The 18,737-nt window shown below is 36.9% G+C and overlaps 1 protein-coding gene across 6 annotated transcripts in view; it reads left to right on the top strand.

Annotated features, from left to right (window-relative positions):
• Window positions 1-18,737, top strand: part of OMA1 (OMA1 zinc metallopeptidase) — a 59,795-nt gene that overhangs the window by 24,535 nt on the left and 16,523 nt on the right. For 5 of the 6 annotated variants that reach the window (XR_006268150.1, XM_043461150.1, XM_043461153.1 and 2 more), the window contains exons 7-8: window positions 238-312; window positions 17,275-17,424. Coding sequence is in view for 5 of the 6 variants with exons in the window: in XM_043461150.1 (XP_043317085.1) it covers window positions 238-312; window positions 17,275-17,424 (225 nt within the window). In the remaining variant the exon portion in view is untranslated. Of the gene's footprint in view, window positions 1-237; window positions 313-17,274; window positions 17,425-17,502; window positions 17,609-18,737 lie in introns of all 6 variants that reach the window. The other variant, XM_043461154.1, reaches the window with a different exon arrangement.

Below are 18,737 nucleotides of genomic sequence, written 5' to 3'. Positions count from 1 at the left end.
AAAAATTTGTAGGCATGGTTTTTTCCTATTCATTCCTTGTTTTTAAAATATTAATCTCTGATGGGGGAAATAAAGGCTGCATTGTTTTATACCATCGTGTGCTTTAAATGTTAATCATAGCATAAGAACTATATCCTACATAAGCCATGAAATTTATTTTAAAAATATCATTTTGTTGCTGCTGTTTTTTTAACGAAATAAATAGCCTTAATGGGACTTTTCTTTCTTATTTCTTAGTTTTTGTTTGATAGACCATATAGTAGAACGCTGGAGGCTGAAGCTGACAAAATTGGACTACAGCTTGCTGCCAAGGTAAAAAGTTTAGAAGTTGAAAATACACTATCTCCTTCATATAGCAAAATATAATTGTATGTTGTCTTAATGAGGTTTGGCATGGGCGTAGAATGAGAGTTTGACTATAATTTTTCACTAGTACCTTTTTAAAAAATAATTTTATTTATTTATTTTTGGCTGTTCTGGATCTTTTTTGCTGCATGGGCTTTTCTCTAGTTGTGGCGACTGGGGGCCACTCTGTAGTTGCGGTGCGTGGGCTTCTCGTTGCAGTGGTTTCTCTTGTGGAACACGGGTTCTGGGGCACACGGGCCTCAGTAAATTGCCACATGTGGACTCAGTAGTTGTGGCTCCTGGGCTCAAGAGCACAGGCTCAGAAGTTGTGGTGCGCAGGCTTAGTCGCTCTGTAGCATGGGGGGGTGTTCTTCCTGGACCAGGGATCAAACCCATGTCTCCTGCATTAGCAGGTGGATTCTTCACCACTGAACCTCCAGGGAAGCCCTTCATTAATATCTTTTTAAGTCTGTCCCCTCTGGAAGCTATTGCTATCTTTATTTGACTCTTTCCCCTTGTTTTGCTCATCTAAGGAGGCTTTATGAATAAGATGATGTGTAACTGTTTTTACCCACTTGGAAAAGGGTTTATCTTATTATAGCTACAATCTCAACTGAACAAACTGAATTTTTACCATTTAAATAAATAATAGAACAGTCTTATTACTTTGTATCTTTCAGGTTATAATTTTTGTTATGGCAGATGACTTATTTTTGCTAGCCACGGAGAGCAGCTCTGGGCTTTTATTCTGGTTTATACTGGATTGATTTGAAGCTACTTCATGCCTGGCTACTGTTTTTATCACCTGTGATAACTGTGTATTAGTAGGATTTAACATTAGAAGTAAAACTGCATTTTTAAAAATTGGTGAAAACAGTGCCACTTCACATGTTAAATTCAAATTGTATTTGATTCTTTGTTGAGTCTTCAGTAGTTATCAGAAATCCTAACTATTGAAAATCACTCTTAAGCCGAATTTCTCATTATGAGTTTTTAATTTCATAAATTGAGATAAAAATTCAAAGTTCAAAAAATTCAATAAATCCAAAAAAGCAATGTTCTTTGAATGTTGCATAAGCATGATTAAATGAATTTTCAGACCTCATAGATTAAGAGGTTCCCAAATAGTGGGTCACAGATTGACTCTATCAAGAATTTCCCAATTTTAATGTACTATGGTCTGTGAAATTTTCCCTCTAGTTAAGTGCCGTCTGTATTCTGGTTCAGAAATCTTTGCTTATTTCAATAGATTGCTCCTGTTTTATTTCCAAGAAGTTTTCTTGTTTTGTTAAATATAAGGAAGAGGTCAAGATAATTTTTTCCCTATGTGGATATCTAGTAGACTCAGCACTGATTTTTGAAGATTTTCTTTTCTCCACTAAACTTCAGTTTCTCTGTCATGAATGTGGGAGGCTATATGTAAGTCTGTTTCTGGACTCCCTGTTGTATTCCAGTGGTCTATTTTTTTATCTTTGAGCCAATACCATCTTGGCATTATAATGGTTTAATAAATTTTGAGATCTAATATATTGATGTTCAAGCTGAAGCTCCAATACTTTGGCCACCTGATGTGAAGAGCCAACTCATTGGAAAAGATACTGATGCTGGGAAATATTGAAGGCAGGAGAAGGGGGCAGCAAAGGATAAGGTTAGAAAGCATTACTGATTCAGTGGACATAAATTTGAGCAAACTCTGGGAGATAGTGGATGACAGAGGAGCCGGGCATGCTGCAGTCCATGGGGTCACAAAGAGTTGGACATGACTTAGCAACTAACAACAACATGCCCAGTAGTGGGGTTGCTGGATCATATGGTGGTTTTTGGAGAAGAAAATGGCAACCCACTCCAGTATTCTTGCCTGGGAAATCCTATGGACAGAGGAGCTTGGCAGGCTGCAGTCCATGGGGTCGCAAGAGTAGGACACGACTTCGTGACTAAACCACCATGGTGGTTTTACGCGTAACTTGTTAAGGATCTCCATACTGTTCTCCACAATGACTGTATCAGTCTGCATTCCCACAACAGTGCAGTATGGTTCCCTTTTCTCCACACCATCTCCAGCATTTATTGTTTGTAGTTTTTTTGATATTGGCTGTTATGATTGGTGTGAGATAATGCCTCATAGTAGTTTTGATTTTCATTTCTCTAATAGTAATGTCAAACATCTTTTTATGTGCTTCTTGGCCATCCCTGTGTCTTCTTTGGAGAAATGTCTGATTTCTAAGTTTTGACTCTCTAGTCCCGTTAGACAGTCAAAGGCTCTTCTCAGTCAGCCTGTTCTGCTTGGATTTCTTTTGATTTCTGCATATATTCTTAGTCTCTTGCTCGTCACTGCTTAAAATTTAATAAGATTTGCTGGTTGGAATTGTGAAACAGAGGATCAGAGTCCCCGCAGTGAGCTTTCCTTCTTTCTGGGATTTTGGCTTTTCTAGTCTTGGTTGACTTGGTAACTCTCCAGTACCTTTGAACAAGTATTATTTATGTTTTATCCAGATTTTCTAATTAGTTTTGATGGAAACATTGGTCTGCTATAATAAGCTACTTGACTCCATCACTGTTAGGAGACGAAGTCCCTAATGCAGTCTTTTAAATAGCTGTCTAACAGTCTGTAATTTGGATAGCTCATTTAGCTGTATGCTTATTGATGAACTTCGGAGGTACTGCTAGCTGCTGCTGCTGTTACCGTGTTGATTGCGACACTTCTGGAACTGGCACCCTTGTACACACGTCCTTCTGCTCCTCGGGCTTTTGTAGGTTGGGGTTGCTGGCATTTCAATTTTTACTTTAAGAGATACTCTCGATTATTTCAGAATGTTACTAGCAAGTCTTGCCAGTGACAAACCAGAACGCCTGTTTAAACTCCCCTCAACAGCACTGTTTTTAATCCCTTTTTTGTTAATTTGGACAAAAAATGAGATCTCATTGCTTTCAAAACTTTAATTTTCTTGCTTAGCAGTAAAGCTGAGCATAATGTTTTATTTTCATTGGCTCTTTTAAAATGATTTCTTTTTTTGCGGATTGTCTTTTATGTTTTGATGAGTAGATTTTAAAAATACATATTCTAGGCTTCCCCCTTGGAAATTCAGAATCAGTAGCTAGGTGACCAAGATCTGAGTCTGAGTGTGTTTAGGAGCTGCAAGTGATACTGATATTCAGGCAGATTTGGAAATTACTACTTTGAGTAATCAAATGTCAGTTTTGTGTTTTCAGGTCACTTGGTAAGTTAAATTTCCTGTTTTATTTTTTAAAAAAAGAGGAATTAAACTAGAGAAGTTAGTAAAGAAATATTGGTATTCCTTTGATTATTTATGATATGCAATCCATATGTGTATATATATGTATTTTTTCCATTTATTTTTATTAGTTGGAGACTAATTACTTTACAGTATTGTAGTGGTTTTTGTCATACATTGACATGAATCAGCCATGGATTTACATGTATTCCCCATCCCGATCCCCCCTCCCACCTCCCTCTCTACCTATTTTAAAGGATAGATAAAACTATGATTTCATTTTCTTTGTGTTGTGGACTAGTGACCTTTTACCAGTTGTGATATTATGGTTTATCTAGTTCAAAGGAGAAAACAGTATTGCAGCAGATGTTAAGTCGTGAATCCATAGTGATAAAGTAATATCTTTATTATGGAGCACTTAGGACATAAAAATGCCATCTCTGAATACAAGTATTTCTTTTCCTGCCAAAGGTAGAAATAAGTATGAAAACCTCAATTGTGTTTATACTACCACTTTATTCTGTGTCACCTTTATCTTCCATTTAATATTTATTATATTTTTATACTTTGTTTAGCATTTTATATGATCAGATTGATCATATTCTTTGCAGCCAGAGGTGCAGAAGCTCTATACAGTCAGCAAAAACAAGATCATGAGCTGACTGTGGCTCAGATCATGAATTCCTTATTGCCAAATTCAGACTTAAATTGAAGAAGTAGGGAAAACCACTAGATCATTCAGGTATGACCTAATCAAATCCCTTACCATAATGCAGTGAAAGTGACAAATAGATTCAAGGGATTAGATCTGATAGACAGAGTGCCTGAATAACTATGGATGGAGGTTCGTGACATTGTATAGGAGGCAGTGATCAAGACCATCCCCAAGAAAAAGAAATGCAAAAAGGCAAAATGGTTGTCCGAGGAGGCCTTACAGATAGCTATGAAAAGAAGAGAAGGGAAAGGCAAAGGAGAAATGGAAAGATACTCCCATCTGAACACAGAGTTCCAAAGATAGCAAGCAGAGATAAGAAAGCCTTCCTCAGCAATCAGTGCAAAGAAATAGAGGAAAACAATGGAATGGGAAAGACTAGAGATCTCTTCAAGAAAATTAGAGATACCAAGGGAACATTTCATGCAAAGATGGGTTCGATAAAGGACAGATATGGTATGGACCTAACAGAAGCAGAAGATATTAAGAAGAGGTGATAAGAATACACAGAAGAACTATGCAAAAAAGATCGTCATGACACAGATAATCATGATGGTGTGAGCACTCACCTAGAGCCAGACATCCTGGAATGCGAAGTCAAGTGGGCCTTAGGAAGCATCACTACAAACAGAGCTAGTGAAGGTGATGAAATTCCAGTTGAGCTATTTCAAATCTTAAAAGATGATGCTGTGAAAGTGCTGCACTCAATATGCCAGCAAATTTGGAAAACTCAGCAGTGGCCACAGAACTGGAAAAGGTCAGATTTCATTCCAATTCCAAAGAAAGACAATACCAAAGAATGCTCAAACTACCGCACAATTGCACTCATCTCACATGCTAGCAAAGTAATGCTAAAAGTTCTCCAAGCCAGGCTTCAACAGTATGTGAACTGTGAACTTCCAGATGTTCAAACTGGATTTAGAAAAGGCGGAGGAACCAGAGATCAAATTGCCAACATCCGTTGGATCATCAAAAAAATAAGGGAGTTCCAGAAAAACATTTACTTCTGCTTATTGACTATGCCAAGGCCTTTGACTGTGTGGGTCACAACAAACTGTGGAAAATTCTGAAAGAGATGGGAATACCAGACCAGCTGACCTGCCTCCTGAGAAATTCTATGCAGGTCAAGAAGCAATAGTTAGAACTAGAGATGGAACAACAGACTGGTTCTAAATTGGGAAAGGAGTTCGTCAAGGCTGTATATTGTCACTGTGGTTATTTAACTTATATGCAGAGTACATCATGAGAAATGCTGGACTGGATGAAGCACAAGTTGGAATCAAGATTGTTGGGAGAAATATCAATAACCTCAGATATGCAGATGACACCACCCTTATGGCAGAAAGCAAAAAAGAAGTAAAGAGCCTCTTGATGAAAGTGAAAGTTGGCTTAAAGCTCAACATTCAGAAAACTAAGATCATGGCATCCTGTCCCATCACTTCATGGCAAATAGATGGGGAAACAGTGGAAACAGTGGCTGACTTTATTTTTCTGGGCTCCAAACTCACTGCAGATGGTGACTGCAGCCATTAAATTAAAAGACACTTGCTCCTTGGAAGAAAAGTTATGACCAACCTAGACAGCATAATAAAAAGCAGAGAGATTACTTTGCCAACAAAAGTCCGTCTAGTCAAGGCTGTGGTTTTTCCAGTAGTCATGTATGGATGTGAGAGTTGGACTATAAAGAAAGCTGAGCTCCGAAGAATTGATGCTTTTGAACTGTGGTGTTGAAGACTCTTTCTTGAGTGTCTCTCGGACAGCAAGGAGATCCATCCAACCAGTCCATCCTAAAGGAAATCAGTCCTGAATATTCATTGGAAGGACTGATAGTGAAGCTGAAACTCCCAATACTTTGGCCATCTAATGTGAAGAACTGACTCATTGGAAAAGACCCTGATCCTGGAAAAAATTGAAGGCAGGAGGAGAAGGGGATAACAGAAAGAGATGGTTGGATGGCATCACTGACTCAATGGACATTAGTTGGAGCAAACTCCGGGAGTTGTTGATGGACAGGGAGGCCTGGCGTGCTGCAGGACACGGGGTCGCAAAGAATGAGATATGACTGAGCAACTGAACCTCGATGGCCAATTTGAGTATCCGGAACTTGATTCTTATTTGTGGCGCGTGTACTGTTTTTGGACACTGATGCATCAGACTCCATTGACTTCCTGCCACTTAATAGTCAGATCACATAATTCTCTTATTCACGATTCTTTCCTTATCAGGCAACCTTCTGATTATAGTCTGGCTTCCTTTGCCTGGAATACCTTGACTGCTAGGGAGAGAACATGCTGAGTTGAGGACACAAACGCCCTGTGCCCTTGTAGTTCGGGTAGTTATAGTTACTGCTGTCAGCTAATAAGTTGGCATTCTGATTTTACGTCAGTCTAGTGAGCTTGGTTAATAGGAACTGTTCCTGAGACATGGATCTATTGGTCATGTGCTGTCCCATTGGATTTATGAGCTTTTAAGGCCCAGGGCTAAATAGAAATATGGAAAATCCATTAGAATCAAGTTACTCAAGATGCCTCTTTCATGGTAAGCAGCTTCTCTCCTCTAGAGGCACTCTGTGTCTGCTCTGCTATTGGCTGTGAGTGAGTTTGTTTTTTATATTTGCATTCTTGTAGTTTTAATTTTTCATTTAATTTTTATAAAAATTAAAAAATTTTAAATTATCATCACATAAATAACCAGAATGACAGATGCAGTTGTAAAAACTGGTAGAACTAAGGTGTCCTAAGCACAGAGTAACAGCTAACTGTCCAGTTATTAGCTGACAAAAAGATATCCTGTGATTTTGTTGTGTATGTTTATTCATTTGTCCCTGTAAAAAGAATTTGACACTTTACAGTCATTTAAAGAAATGACTTTTGTTTATTTGATTTCATAAAAAGCTGTATCATGTTCATATATTTTTTGAGTATCTGTTTCTTAAATATGAGAAAGAAAACTAGTTTTCTTTGTTCTAAGCTGGGGACAGCCTCTTATTATTTTTGTCATACTAACTGTGGAGGTAGGATTGCTGGTGTTTAATGGGCATGCAGTGGGCAAGGATCTTAAATACCCTGTAGTGGCCCAGAGCTCTCCAGAGTGAGGTATTGTCCAGCCCCCAAATCTTGAAAGTGCCCCTCTTAAGAAACAGTTGGCTGAGTTCTTCAAGAGACCTGAATAACTGTGCACATAGCGCCATCTAGTGGGGGAAAATATCAATAGGTAATAAGCAAAATCTTCATAGCAGGAATGAGAAAATTAAAAAATATGAACTTTCTGTAAAATGATAGGTTATAGAATCCCAGATTTTTGAAGCAGGAAGGAAAATGAGATAATCTGATCCATCTTCTCCTTTTACAGATTAGAAAATTCGGGCCCAAAGAGGTGCAGTGATTTGTCCAGTAACATACGTGCGTGCGTGCATGCTAAGTCGTTTCAGTTGTGTCCAACTCTGCGATCCCATGGACTGTAGCACATCAGGCTCCTCTATCCATGGAGTTCTTCAGGCAAGAATAATGGAGTGGGTTGCCTTGTTACGGGCTTCCCAGGTGGCACTAGTGGTAAAGAACCCGCCTGTCAGTGCGAGAGATGACGCAGATGCAGGTTCAGTTCCTGGGTCGGGAAGTTCCCCTGGAGAAGGGCATGGCAACCCACTCCATTCCTGCTGGAGAATCCCATGGACAGAGGAGCCTTGTGGGCTGCAGTCCATAGGGTCGTAGAGTTGGACACGACTGAGGCGACTTAGCATGCAGTTAGTATTACAGCAAGAGCCGGGGCTAGAATTCAGGTCTCAGTTTTCCAAGTTGGTAATCTGAGCCTTTTACATAGCAAACTGACTATCTTTGTGTCCTATTTGTGTTAAAGTCTTATGTTTTTAGGGATTTATTTAAGAAAGAAAAAATAATAAATGAGAACATCTCATTTACAGGTATGCCATGAAGTAAGCTCCCATAATGCATGTATTATAGATTACATCTTATTTTGAACCTGATTGTTTCACTTAGAGAAATGAGACAAGCTGTTGTGATTTCATTTAATTTTTTTTAGTTGCTATGATTTCAGCACAAGTTTTTTAATCTTATAAAACTTTTTAGGATAGATAAAAAATAAATGCATGAAAATTTATTAAAATTATATGGAACTGACAGGTTGGCAATGAAAAATGCAGAAAACTTTAAAATGAATTATAAAATAATGGAAGTTCTCATTTTTCCTCTTTATTAGGGTACATAAAATTGGTTCTGATAAGTCATTTTTTTTTTTCTTTTTAAGTGAGAGGGATTGGCACATATTGAGAATAGCAATAACCATCCCAGGACTATGTCACATTTAGTTGGAAAAGAGCAGTTTTTAATTATTGACTGGAAAATGTTGTTTAAACAAAAAGTGGGTTATAAGGTGAGCTTTAACAAGTGGTACTATATTGGGAAAAGGAACCTGTAAGAGACTGAAATAAACTGAGACATCCTGGTAGATGATGATGATATTGGTAGTGATGGTAACAATGACGATGATTTTTGCCAACAGTGATAAAATAGTTCACATTTCTTTATGTATTGTGCATGTTCTGAGTGTTTTTAAATATGCTACCTCTTTTAAACTTCATAGAAACCCTGTGAAGTACAATTATTCTCTCATGTTTATGAGAGATGAGAAACTGAGGGATGGAGAAAGCAAGTAACCTGTCAAAGGGCTCACAGATAGTAAAGTTTTCCCCTCTTACTTCTGAAATGGAACTTTTTGATAATATTGGGTTGGCCAAAATTTTTGCTCTGGAAGATGGTATGGAATAACTCAAACTTTTTGGTCAACCCAATATTTTAACCTGCTAGGAACAGTTTTGGATATCTGTCATATTGTCCATAAAATAACCATTTTCATATATGTTTTCAGTTCCTTTAAATTTAATTTTAAAATAGCCTCAGTGTATTCTTCTACATCTAGGAATCCAGTTACCCTTCTGCAACAGTCCTTTATAGAGTTCTCTCAGATGGCTGTTTTATCCACCACATGTCTGTGTAGCATACAGGGGAGAATGCCAGAATGACTCGGACAAGTGTACGGTGTTACTCATTCCAAAGAAAAATTCAGAACTGCTAGTGTCAGAATTTACCTCTTAGAGAACATGATATCTGGCAGGAGTTTGGTTGGAGAGTCTAAGTGAAATAGAACAAGATTTAGAGATACTTTTCTTCTGCCCCATTTCTCTTTCTCTTTTCTTCTGGGACTTCTATAATGTATATATTGGTCAGCTGATGGGTAATATCGCATAAATTCCTTAGGCTTTCTTCACTCTATTTTTTGTTTGTTTGTTTACTTCTCTGACAAGATGATCTCTAATGCCTTGTCTTTGAGTTCACTGATCCTTTCTGGATCTAGTCTGATGTTGAATCCCTCTACTGAAATTTTTCAGTTTATTTATAGTATTCTTCAGTTCCAAGATTTCTGTTTGGTACTCTAGTAATTTCTATCTCTTGGCTGCAGTTCATGCATTTCTTCTGACCTGGATGAGCAGCTTTACGATGACTGGTTTGAATTCTCTATCAGGTAAATCACACATCGGTATCATTAGGGTTGATTTCTGGAGATTTAGCTTGTCCCTTCAGGACTTATTTCCCCGTTTCTTCATTTTTCTTGACTTACTGTATTGGTATCTTCACAATGGAAAAAACAACCACTTCTTCCAGTCTTCACAGATTGGCCTCACACAAGAGGAGATCTTTGCTGATCAGCCCAGCCAGAGACTTAAGGTAACCTCTCAAACATTCAGGCTAGTCAAAATCTGTCTTTGGCCTTAGTGCTCCCCAGGCATCTAAAGTATTCTAGAGTCTATCAGTGCCCTTAGATAGGTGTGACAGTGGCTAGTCCCTTGGGCAGCTCCTAGAAATGTAGGAACATTACATGTGTGGTTCACCTCCTGCTGCCCCAGGACCCTGGGATTTTTGTTGTTGTTTATGTGGTATATCACATTGATTTATTTGTGGATATTGAAAAATCCTTGCATCCCTGGGATAAATCCCACTTGATCATGGTAAATGATCTTTTTAATGTATTGTCGGATTAAGTTTGCTAGTATTCTGTTGAGAATTTTTGCATCATGTTCATCAGTGACATTGGCCTGTAATTTTTGTGTATGTGTGAGATCTTCATCTAGTTTTTGGTGTCAGGGTGATGCTGGCCTTATAGAATGAGTTAGTAAGTGTTCCTTCCTCTTTAGTTTTTGGGCATGGTTTTAGAAGTATAAGTGTTAACTCTTCTCTATGTGTTTGGTAGATCTCACCTGTGAAGCCCTCTAGTTCTGGACTTTTGTTTGCTGGGAGTTTTTAAATTATTAATTTCATTACTAGTAATATATTTTCTTTTTCTTCCTCGTTCAATCTTGGGAAATTGTACCTTTGTAAGAATTTGTTCATTTCTTCCAGGTTATCCATTTTATTGGCATATAGTTGTTTGTAGTAGTCTCTTATGATCATTTGTATTTCTGTGATATTGGTTGTAGCCTCCCCTTTTTCATTTCTAATTTTATTGATTTGAGCCCTCTCCCCCACTTTTTTTTTGTTGAGTCTGGCTAAAGGTTGATCAGTTTGTTTATTTTTTCAAAAAACCAGCTCTTAGTTTCATTGATTTTTTTTTTCCCCATTGTTTTTTGTTTTGTCACTGTTTCTTTCCTTCTACTAACTTTGGGTTTGGGGTTTTATTCCCCTTTCTCTGGTTTCTTTATGTGTAAGTCAGAGTTGTTTATTTGAGACTTTTCTTGTTTCCTGAGGTAAGTGTGTATCACTATAAACAGCCCTGTTAGAACTGCTTTTGCTGTGTCCCATAGGTTTTGGTTCATTGTATTTTCATTTTCACTTATCTCTAGATATTTTTTGATTTCCTCTGTGATTTCTTCAGTGATCCATTGGTTGTTTAGTAGCATAGTGTTAGACCTCTACTGAACAATATATTTTTAAACAATCAAAGAATTTAAAGAAGAAATCACAAGGGAAATTAATAAATATAGGGATGAATGAAAATGAAAACAATGTACCCAAAGTTAGCTCTCCCAAAGTTACAACCTAAATTTACAACTTAGCTAGAAAAAGAAGACTTAACTCAGAGATAGTAGAAGGAAATTTTAAAAAGATTAGAGTGGGGATATATTAAATAGAGAATAGAAAAACAGAGAAAAATCAACAAAACCAAAATTTTGTTCTCTGAAAAGATAAACAAAATTGATGAATCATGAACTAGCTGGACTAATAAAAATATAGAGATGACTCAGATTGCTAAAATCAGAAATGAAGTTGGGGACACTTTTATTGATTTTGTAGAAATAAAAAGATTATAATAGTGTGCTGTGAACAGTTGTTTGCCCCAGATTGGATAGCCTAGATGAAATGGACAAATTCCTAGAAACACGAAACCTACCAAGACTAAATCATGGAGAAATAGAAAATCTGAATAGACATATAACTACTGGTGCTAGTGGTAAAGAACCTGCCTGCCATTGCAGGAGAGGTAAGAGACACAAGTTTGATCTCTGAATTGGGAAGATCCCCTGGGGGAGGGCACAGCAACCCACTCCAGTATTCTTGCCCAGAAAATCCCATGGACAGAGGGTCCTTGTGGGTTACAGTCCTTGGAGTTGCAAATAGTTGGACATGACTGAAGTGACTTAGTACACATAACTAGGAATTAGATTGAGTCAGCGATCAGAATCTTCCAACAGAGTGAAGTCGTAGATCTGATAGCCTCACTGATGAATTCTGCCAGACATTTAAAGAAGAATTAATATTAATACTTCTCAGATTTCCCCATAAGACTGAAGAGGAGTGAACACTTCCTTATCTGTGAAACCAGTATAATCCTAATATCAAAGCCAGACAAAGACAAACTACAAGAAAAGAATATCCCTTACGAACATTGGTGCAAAGATTTTCAAAATAATACTAGCAAATAGAATTCAGAAGTCTATTAAAAGGATTATACACACACTGTGGCCAAATTAGATTTATCCCTGGAATGCAAGAATGGGTCAACATACAAAAATTAATCAATGATATGCTATTATCAACAAAATGAAGGAAAAAAACTGTGTGATTACCTTAATTGATACAGAAAAAACATTTGACAAAATTCAGCACCCTTTCATGATAAGGAACAGGCAACAAAATAGAGACAAAAAGAAAACTGTATCACTGCAATGAAAACCATACATGAAAAACACACAGCAGCAAAGACTGAAAACTTTTTCTTTAAGATCAAGAACAAGACAAGGATGCCCCCTTTCACTTCCATTCAACATAGTAGTGGAACTTTTAGCCAGAGCAAGAAAAAGAAATAAAAAGCATCCAAATTAGAAAAGAAGAAGTAAAATTATCTCTGTTTGCAGATGATAAGATCATGTGTGTAGAAAATCCTAAAGACTCTACCAAAAAAGCTGTTTAAACTAATAAAAGAATTTAGCAAAGTTCAGTTCAGTTCAGTCGCTCAGTCGAGTCCGACTCTTTGCGACCCGGTGGACCGCAGCACGCCAGGCCTCCCTGTCCACCACCAACTTCCGTAGTCTACCCAAACCCATGAGTCAGTGATGCCATCCAACCATCTCATCCTCTGTCGTCCCCTTCTCCTCCTGCCCTCAATCTTTCCCAGCATCGGGGTCTTTTCCAGTGAGTCAGCTCTTCACATCAGGTGGCCAAAGTATTGGAGTTTCAGCTTCAGCATCAGTCCTTCCAGTGAATATTCAGGACTGATTTCCTTTAGGATGGACTGATTTGATCTCCTTGCAGTCCAAGGGACTCTCAAGAGTCTTCTCCAACACCACAGTTCAAAAGTATCATTTCTTTGTCACTCAGCTCTCTTTATAGTCCAACTCTCACATCCATACATGACTACTGGAAAAACCATAGCTTTGATTAGATGGACGTTTGTCGGTTAAGTATTGTCTCTGCTTTTTAATATGCTGTCTAGACTTGTCATAGCTTTTATTCCAAGGAGCAAGCGTCTTTTTAATTTCATGACTGCAGTCACCATCTGCAGTGATTCTGGAGCCTAAGAAAATAAAGTCTGTCACTGTTTCCATTGTTTTTCCATCTGCTTGCCATGAAGTGATGGGTTCAGATACCATGATCTTAGTTTTCTGAATGTTGAGTTTTAAGCCAGCTTTTTCACTCTCCTCTTTCATCAAGAGGCTCTTTAGTTCCTCTTCACTTTCTGCCATAAGGGTCGTGTCATCTGCATATCTGAGGTTATTGGTATTTCTCCCTGCAATCTTGATTCCAGCTTGTGCTTCATCAAGTCCAGCCTGTCGCATAATGTACTCTGAATGTAAGTTAAATAAGCAGGGTGACAATATTCAGCTTTGTGCTCCTTTCCAAATTTGGAACCAGTTCGTTGTTCCATGTCCAGTTCTAACTATTGCTTCTTGACCTGCATACAGATTTCTCCACAAAAGAGTGGAGCTGGACCTTTATTAACACTGTATAAAAAACTAACTTGGACCTAAGTGTAAGACCTAAAACAAAAACTCTTAGAAAAAAAGCACAGGGCAAAACCCTTCACAACATTGGTTTTGGTAATGATTTCTTACATATGACTCCAAAGGCACAGTTGACAAGAGAAAAAGTAGACAAATTGGACTTCATGAAAATTAAAAAAAGTTTATTATCAAAAGACACCATTCACAGAGTGTTAGTTGCTCTGTTGTGTCCAACTCTTTGTGACCCTATGGACTGTAGTCCGCCAGGCTTCTCTGTCTGTGGGATTTTCCAGGCCAGAATACTGGAGTGGGTTGCCATTTCCTTCTTGACGAGGTCTTCCCAACCTAGGGATTGAACCTGGGTCTCCTGCATTTCAAGCAGAGTCTTTACCACCTGAGCCACCAGGGAAGCCCTATCCCCAGAGTAAAAAGACACAACTCACATAATGGGAGGAAATATTTGCAAATCATATATCTGAATATATAGAGAACTTCTAAAATTCAACAACCGTAAAAACCTGGTTCAAAAATGGGCAAAAGACTTGAATAGACATTTCTCCGGAGAAGAGATATGCAAATGTCCAATAAGCACATGGAAAGATGTTCACCACCACTGATAATTAGGGAAATGCCAGTTAAAACTCCAATGAGATACTACCTCACATTCATTAGCAAAGCTATTATCAAAATAGCATAAAGTAACAAGCGTTGGCGAGGATATGAAGAAATTGGGTGGAAATGTAAAATGGTCCAGACACCATGGAAATGAAATGTTGGTTTCTGAAAAAATTTAAAATTAAAATTACCATATGATCTGGCAGCTTCACTTATGGGTATATTCCCTGGAAGATTGAAAGCTTGGTCTTGAAAAGATATTTGTATACCCATGTTCATAGCAACATTTTTCACAATAGCTAATGTGGAAGCAACCCAAGTACCCACTGACTGTTGAATGGATAAACAAAATGTGGTACATACATACAATGAGATACCATCCAGCCTTAAAAAGGCAGAAAATTCTATAATATGCTATAACATGGATGAACCTCGAGGACGTTATGCCCAGTGAAATGCCAGGTATAAAACAACAAATATTGTGTGATTCCATTTATTTGAGGTATTTTAAGAGTAGTCAAAGTCATAAAGACAGGAATTGTAATAGTAGTTGCCTGGGGCTGAGGGGAGGGAAGAATGGAGGGTTACTGTTTAATAGGTACGGAGTCTCAGTTTCACTAGATGAAAAGAGTTACGAGTCTGGTGATGGGTACAGATGACTGTACAACAGTGTGAGTGTATTCAGTACCGCTGAGCTGTATACTTACAAGTGGTTAAGATGGTCAAATTTGTTATGTGTATTTTACCACAATAAAAAAGGAATGGTGTTGCTTTAAACATTGAATAAAACTTACTTGAATTTCAGATTATTTTTTCTTTTCACTTTCCAAATATTTAAAAATGGCTTTAATGGTGTTTGTTAAAAATGATGTGGTGTAGATGTTGGCTGTCTGAATTGGCATACAGTGTTCTTTATTTGTCTTTTTGTGTGTCACAGTTGTACTGTTTTAAGGCTGATAGCACATTAAGGCTTTTGATAGCACATTTTAGTCAATACAGTGTAATTTTTAAAATTGTTTTAATCAAAAGTAAAACTGGTTGGGAAATACAATATAATCACTTTTCTCCCGCCTCTTTTTAGAGAAAAAAATAAGTGTGAAAAAATTGAACAGGTTTGTAGTAATATTTACTAAGTCACCTTATGTAGGATTTAGAAAATAAATTTTAGTATAAACTTAATATATTTTAATACATTTCAGAAATAAAAGTCTTGCTCTTCCTCCACCATCAGACACCTCATTTATCTCTTAGGGTAGCTACTTTTAATGTTTCTTAAATAGCTTTCCAGAAATGATCTATGAATAGATAAGTATATGTATATGAGTATATGATGAAATTGTACACACACATACACAAAATCTATATATCCCATCTTTTTTTTTTTTTTTAAAGGGAGTCATTTTCTATAAGGTATTTTGAATGGCTTAAATATGTTCTTCAGTAAGTTCAAGGAAAAGCAGATAAATTGATGTGTACATTAAAACTATAACTGTCTTCAACAGAAAACAACAAGATTCTGTAAAGCAATTATCCTTCAATTAAAAAGTAAATAAGTTAAAAAAATACATTACTCATACATTCATAAATGTTCACTTCAAGTGGATTGATGAGGCAAATGTAAATAAATTTATTAAAAAGAAATCATAGAGTAATATCTCTGATTTCAAACTTGTGAAATCCTTTTTAAGCATAAGTACAATAAAAGAAATTTGTAAAGGAGAAAGTTAGGCTTTGGCCAAAAAAAATCAATAAATAAAACCTATAGTGTAGGTTTAATATCCTTAAAAAAAGATTTCCAAGAGGGAATGACTGATTTTAAATGTAAATGCTTGCTAATAGTGGGTGGAATCAAACAGCATAAAAACACTAACTTCTTTCTGGAGTCAACACTTTAATCTTATATTTTAAAATGCAGGACCATTTTTGCAGTAAGAAATAATGCAAATAAAATTGGAATTTCATATAAAAATATAACTGTCTTTATTTGAGGTCTTCTAATTATTCTGGTGGTATAGATGAAGAGTAAACTTTGTTTATTATAGTTCATTAACAGATTAGATTTTAAAATCCTTTTATGAAAATGTAAGATGCTTACTCCTTGGAAGGAAAGTTATGACCAACCTAGATAGCATATTAAAAAGCAGAGACATTATTTTGCCAACAAAGGTCCGTCTGGTCAAGGCTATGGTTTTTCCAGTGGTCATGTATGGATGTGAGAGTTGGACCGTGAAGAAAGCTGAGAGCCGAAAAATTGATGCTTTTGAACTGTGGTGTTGGAGAAGACTCTTGAGAGTCCCTTGGACTACAAGGAGAGTCAACCAGTCCATCCTAAAGGAGATCAGCCCTGGGTGTTCATTGAAACGACTGATGCTGAAGCTGAAACTCCAGTACTTTGGCCACCTCATGCGAAGAGTTGACTCACTGGAAAAGACCCTGATGCTGGGAGGGGTTGAGGGCAGGAGGAGAAGGGGATGACAGAGGATGAGATGGCTGGATGGCATCACCGACTCGATGGGCATGAGTTTGAGTAAACTCCGAGAGTTGGTGGTGGACAGGGAGGCCTGGCATGCTGCGATTCATGGGGTCACAAAGAGTCGGACACGACCGAGCGACTGAACTGAACTGAACTAAGAAAGTTTTAATTTGCATGAAAGATTTTTGCCCTCAACATATGTTCTTAATATCCATCATACTTTTGGGAGTGGGATTATTGTGAATGTTGTACAGTGGAAAGGGCGAGGGAGGAGGATGCTTTACCATATTGTTTTGATTTTTTTTTTTAAAGCTATGAGCATATTCTATTTTTATTAAAACGATAATGGTAAATATTTTTAAGAAATGTAATGACATAAAGGTAATTTTAAAATAATGTCCTCATTACTAAGCTTATGTTGTGCTTTTATTAATTTTGGTTTTAGGCCTGTGTGGACGTCAGAGCCAGTTCAGTGTTTTGGCAGCAGATGGAATTTGCAGAAAGCCTCCACGGTCATCCCAAGTTGCCGGAATGGTTATCTACACACCCTTCTCATGGCAATCGAGCTGAGCACTTGGATAGGCTCATACCTCAGGTGAGCTAACACTACATAAGGCAAGACTTTATTGTTACTGTATCCTTTATTTTTAATACTGTTACTTGTTGTGCCTAGAAAAAGAGCACTAGCCTGTCAACCATTTTTATTATCATCAGTTTTCAAAGGATTTCACTGAAAAGTAAAAAATCCTGCTAGTCCACAAGTCCTGATGAATAAATTGGTATGTATAGTTGACTTTTCATGATAGTCAAGGTTTAGCATATTTAGTATCATAGTTTTTAATTTTAACTGATTTGGTGAAAGTCTAAAAGTCAAGGTATGTTTTTCATCATACTGATCATAATCTTAGTGGTTTAAGCTTATCATTAAAAATACCAGTTAATGAATTGTGTGAAATTTTTGGTTGAGTATTAATTCCAGTAGTGATGCTGGAATTTGTTTTTTTTTTTAGGAAAAAAACCCCTTCAGATTAGTTTGCTTTCTGGTTATTTCTCTTAAAAGATAGAATAAAGTATGTGCTATGTGCTCTTTTTTTTTCTTTGAAGAATTCATTAATGGATCAAGCTGAAACAGCTTTCTCCCAAGTAGTATTCACTCTCTTCTAAAAATCTTTGATTTGACATATTCAGAATGTTTTCTGTGCTTTCCACATAGGTACAAAATGAATGTCAGTCATCTCTAAGGCAGGCTGCGTGCTTTCTTCTGTCTCACTTGCTTAAAAGCAGAATATTCGTTACCAATTTAAGAATTAGTCTTGGGTTAATTGCTAAAGGGATAACACAACAGATTCAGATATATTATAAAAGTCTCTTTAAATATGACTTCAAATTCAGAAGAACAAAACATTGAGTACCCATTATAAGAAAGATGCAAAAGAAATAATACATCGTCTTGATATTTTAAGATGCTAAAATAAGTAAAAAATGATTCTTAATATAATAAGGAATATTATTTATCACAAGAAAAGTAGAATACAATGGTATACATTGTGAAAGAAGAATAACCTTATTACTTGGTGTAATAATAATAACCTTATTTTGGGGGTAAGCTTCTTATTTGGGGTAAGAAACTACAACAAGATTCATTCATTTATTCGTGTGATCAACATTTATTAATATTCATTGCTAATGTACCGTTCTGTGTTGTATTGTGCCAGGGAGTGAGCAAGGAACAAAACAGCCTCTTGTTTTCTTAGAGCTAACATTCTAGTTAAGGAATGCAAATAATAAGCAAGCAAACAAACGTACATATAGTATGTCAAGCAGCTAGAAGCACATTGCAGAAAAACAAAGCGGATGAAAGGTGGGAGAGAGGCCTGGGCAACAGAAGGTATACTAGTCAATGTTCAT

This window comes from Cervus canadensis, chromosome 2 (assembly GCF_019320065.1).
Source record: "Cervus canadensis isolate Bull #8, Minnesota chromosome 2, ASM1932006v1, whole genome shotgun sequence".
NCBI classification, from domain to species: Eukaryota; Metazoa; Chordata; class Mammalia; order Artiodactyla; family Cervidae; genus Cervus; species Cervus canadensis.
This window is presented reverse-complemented; position numbering and strand designations above follow the sequence as displayed.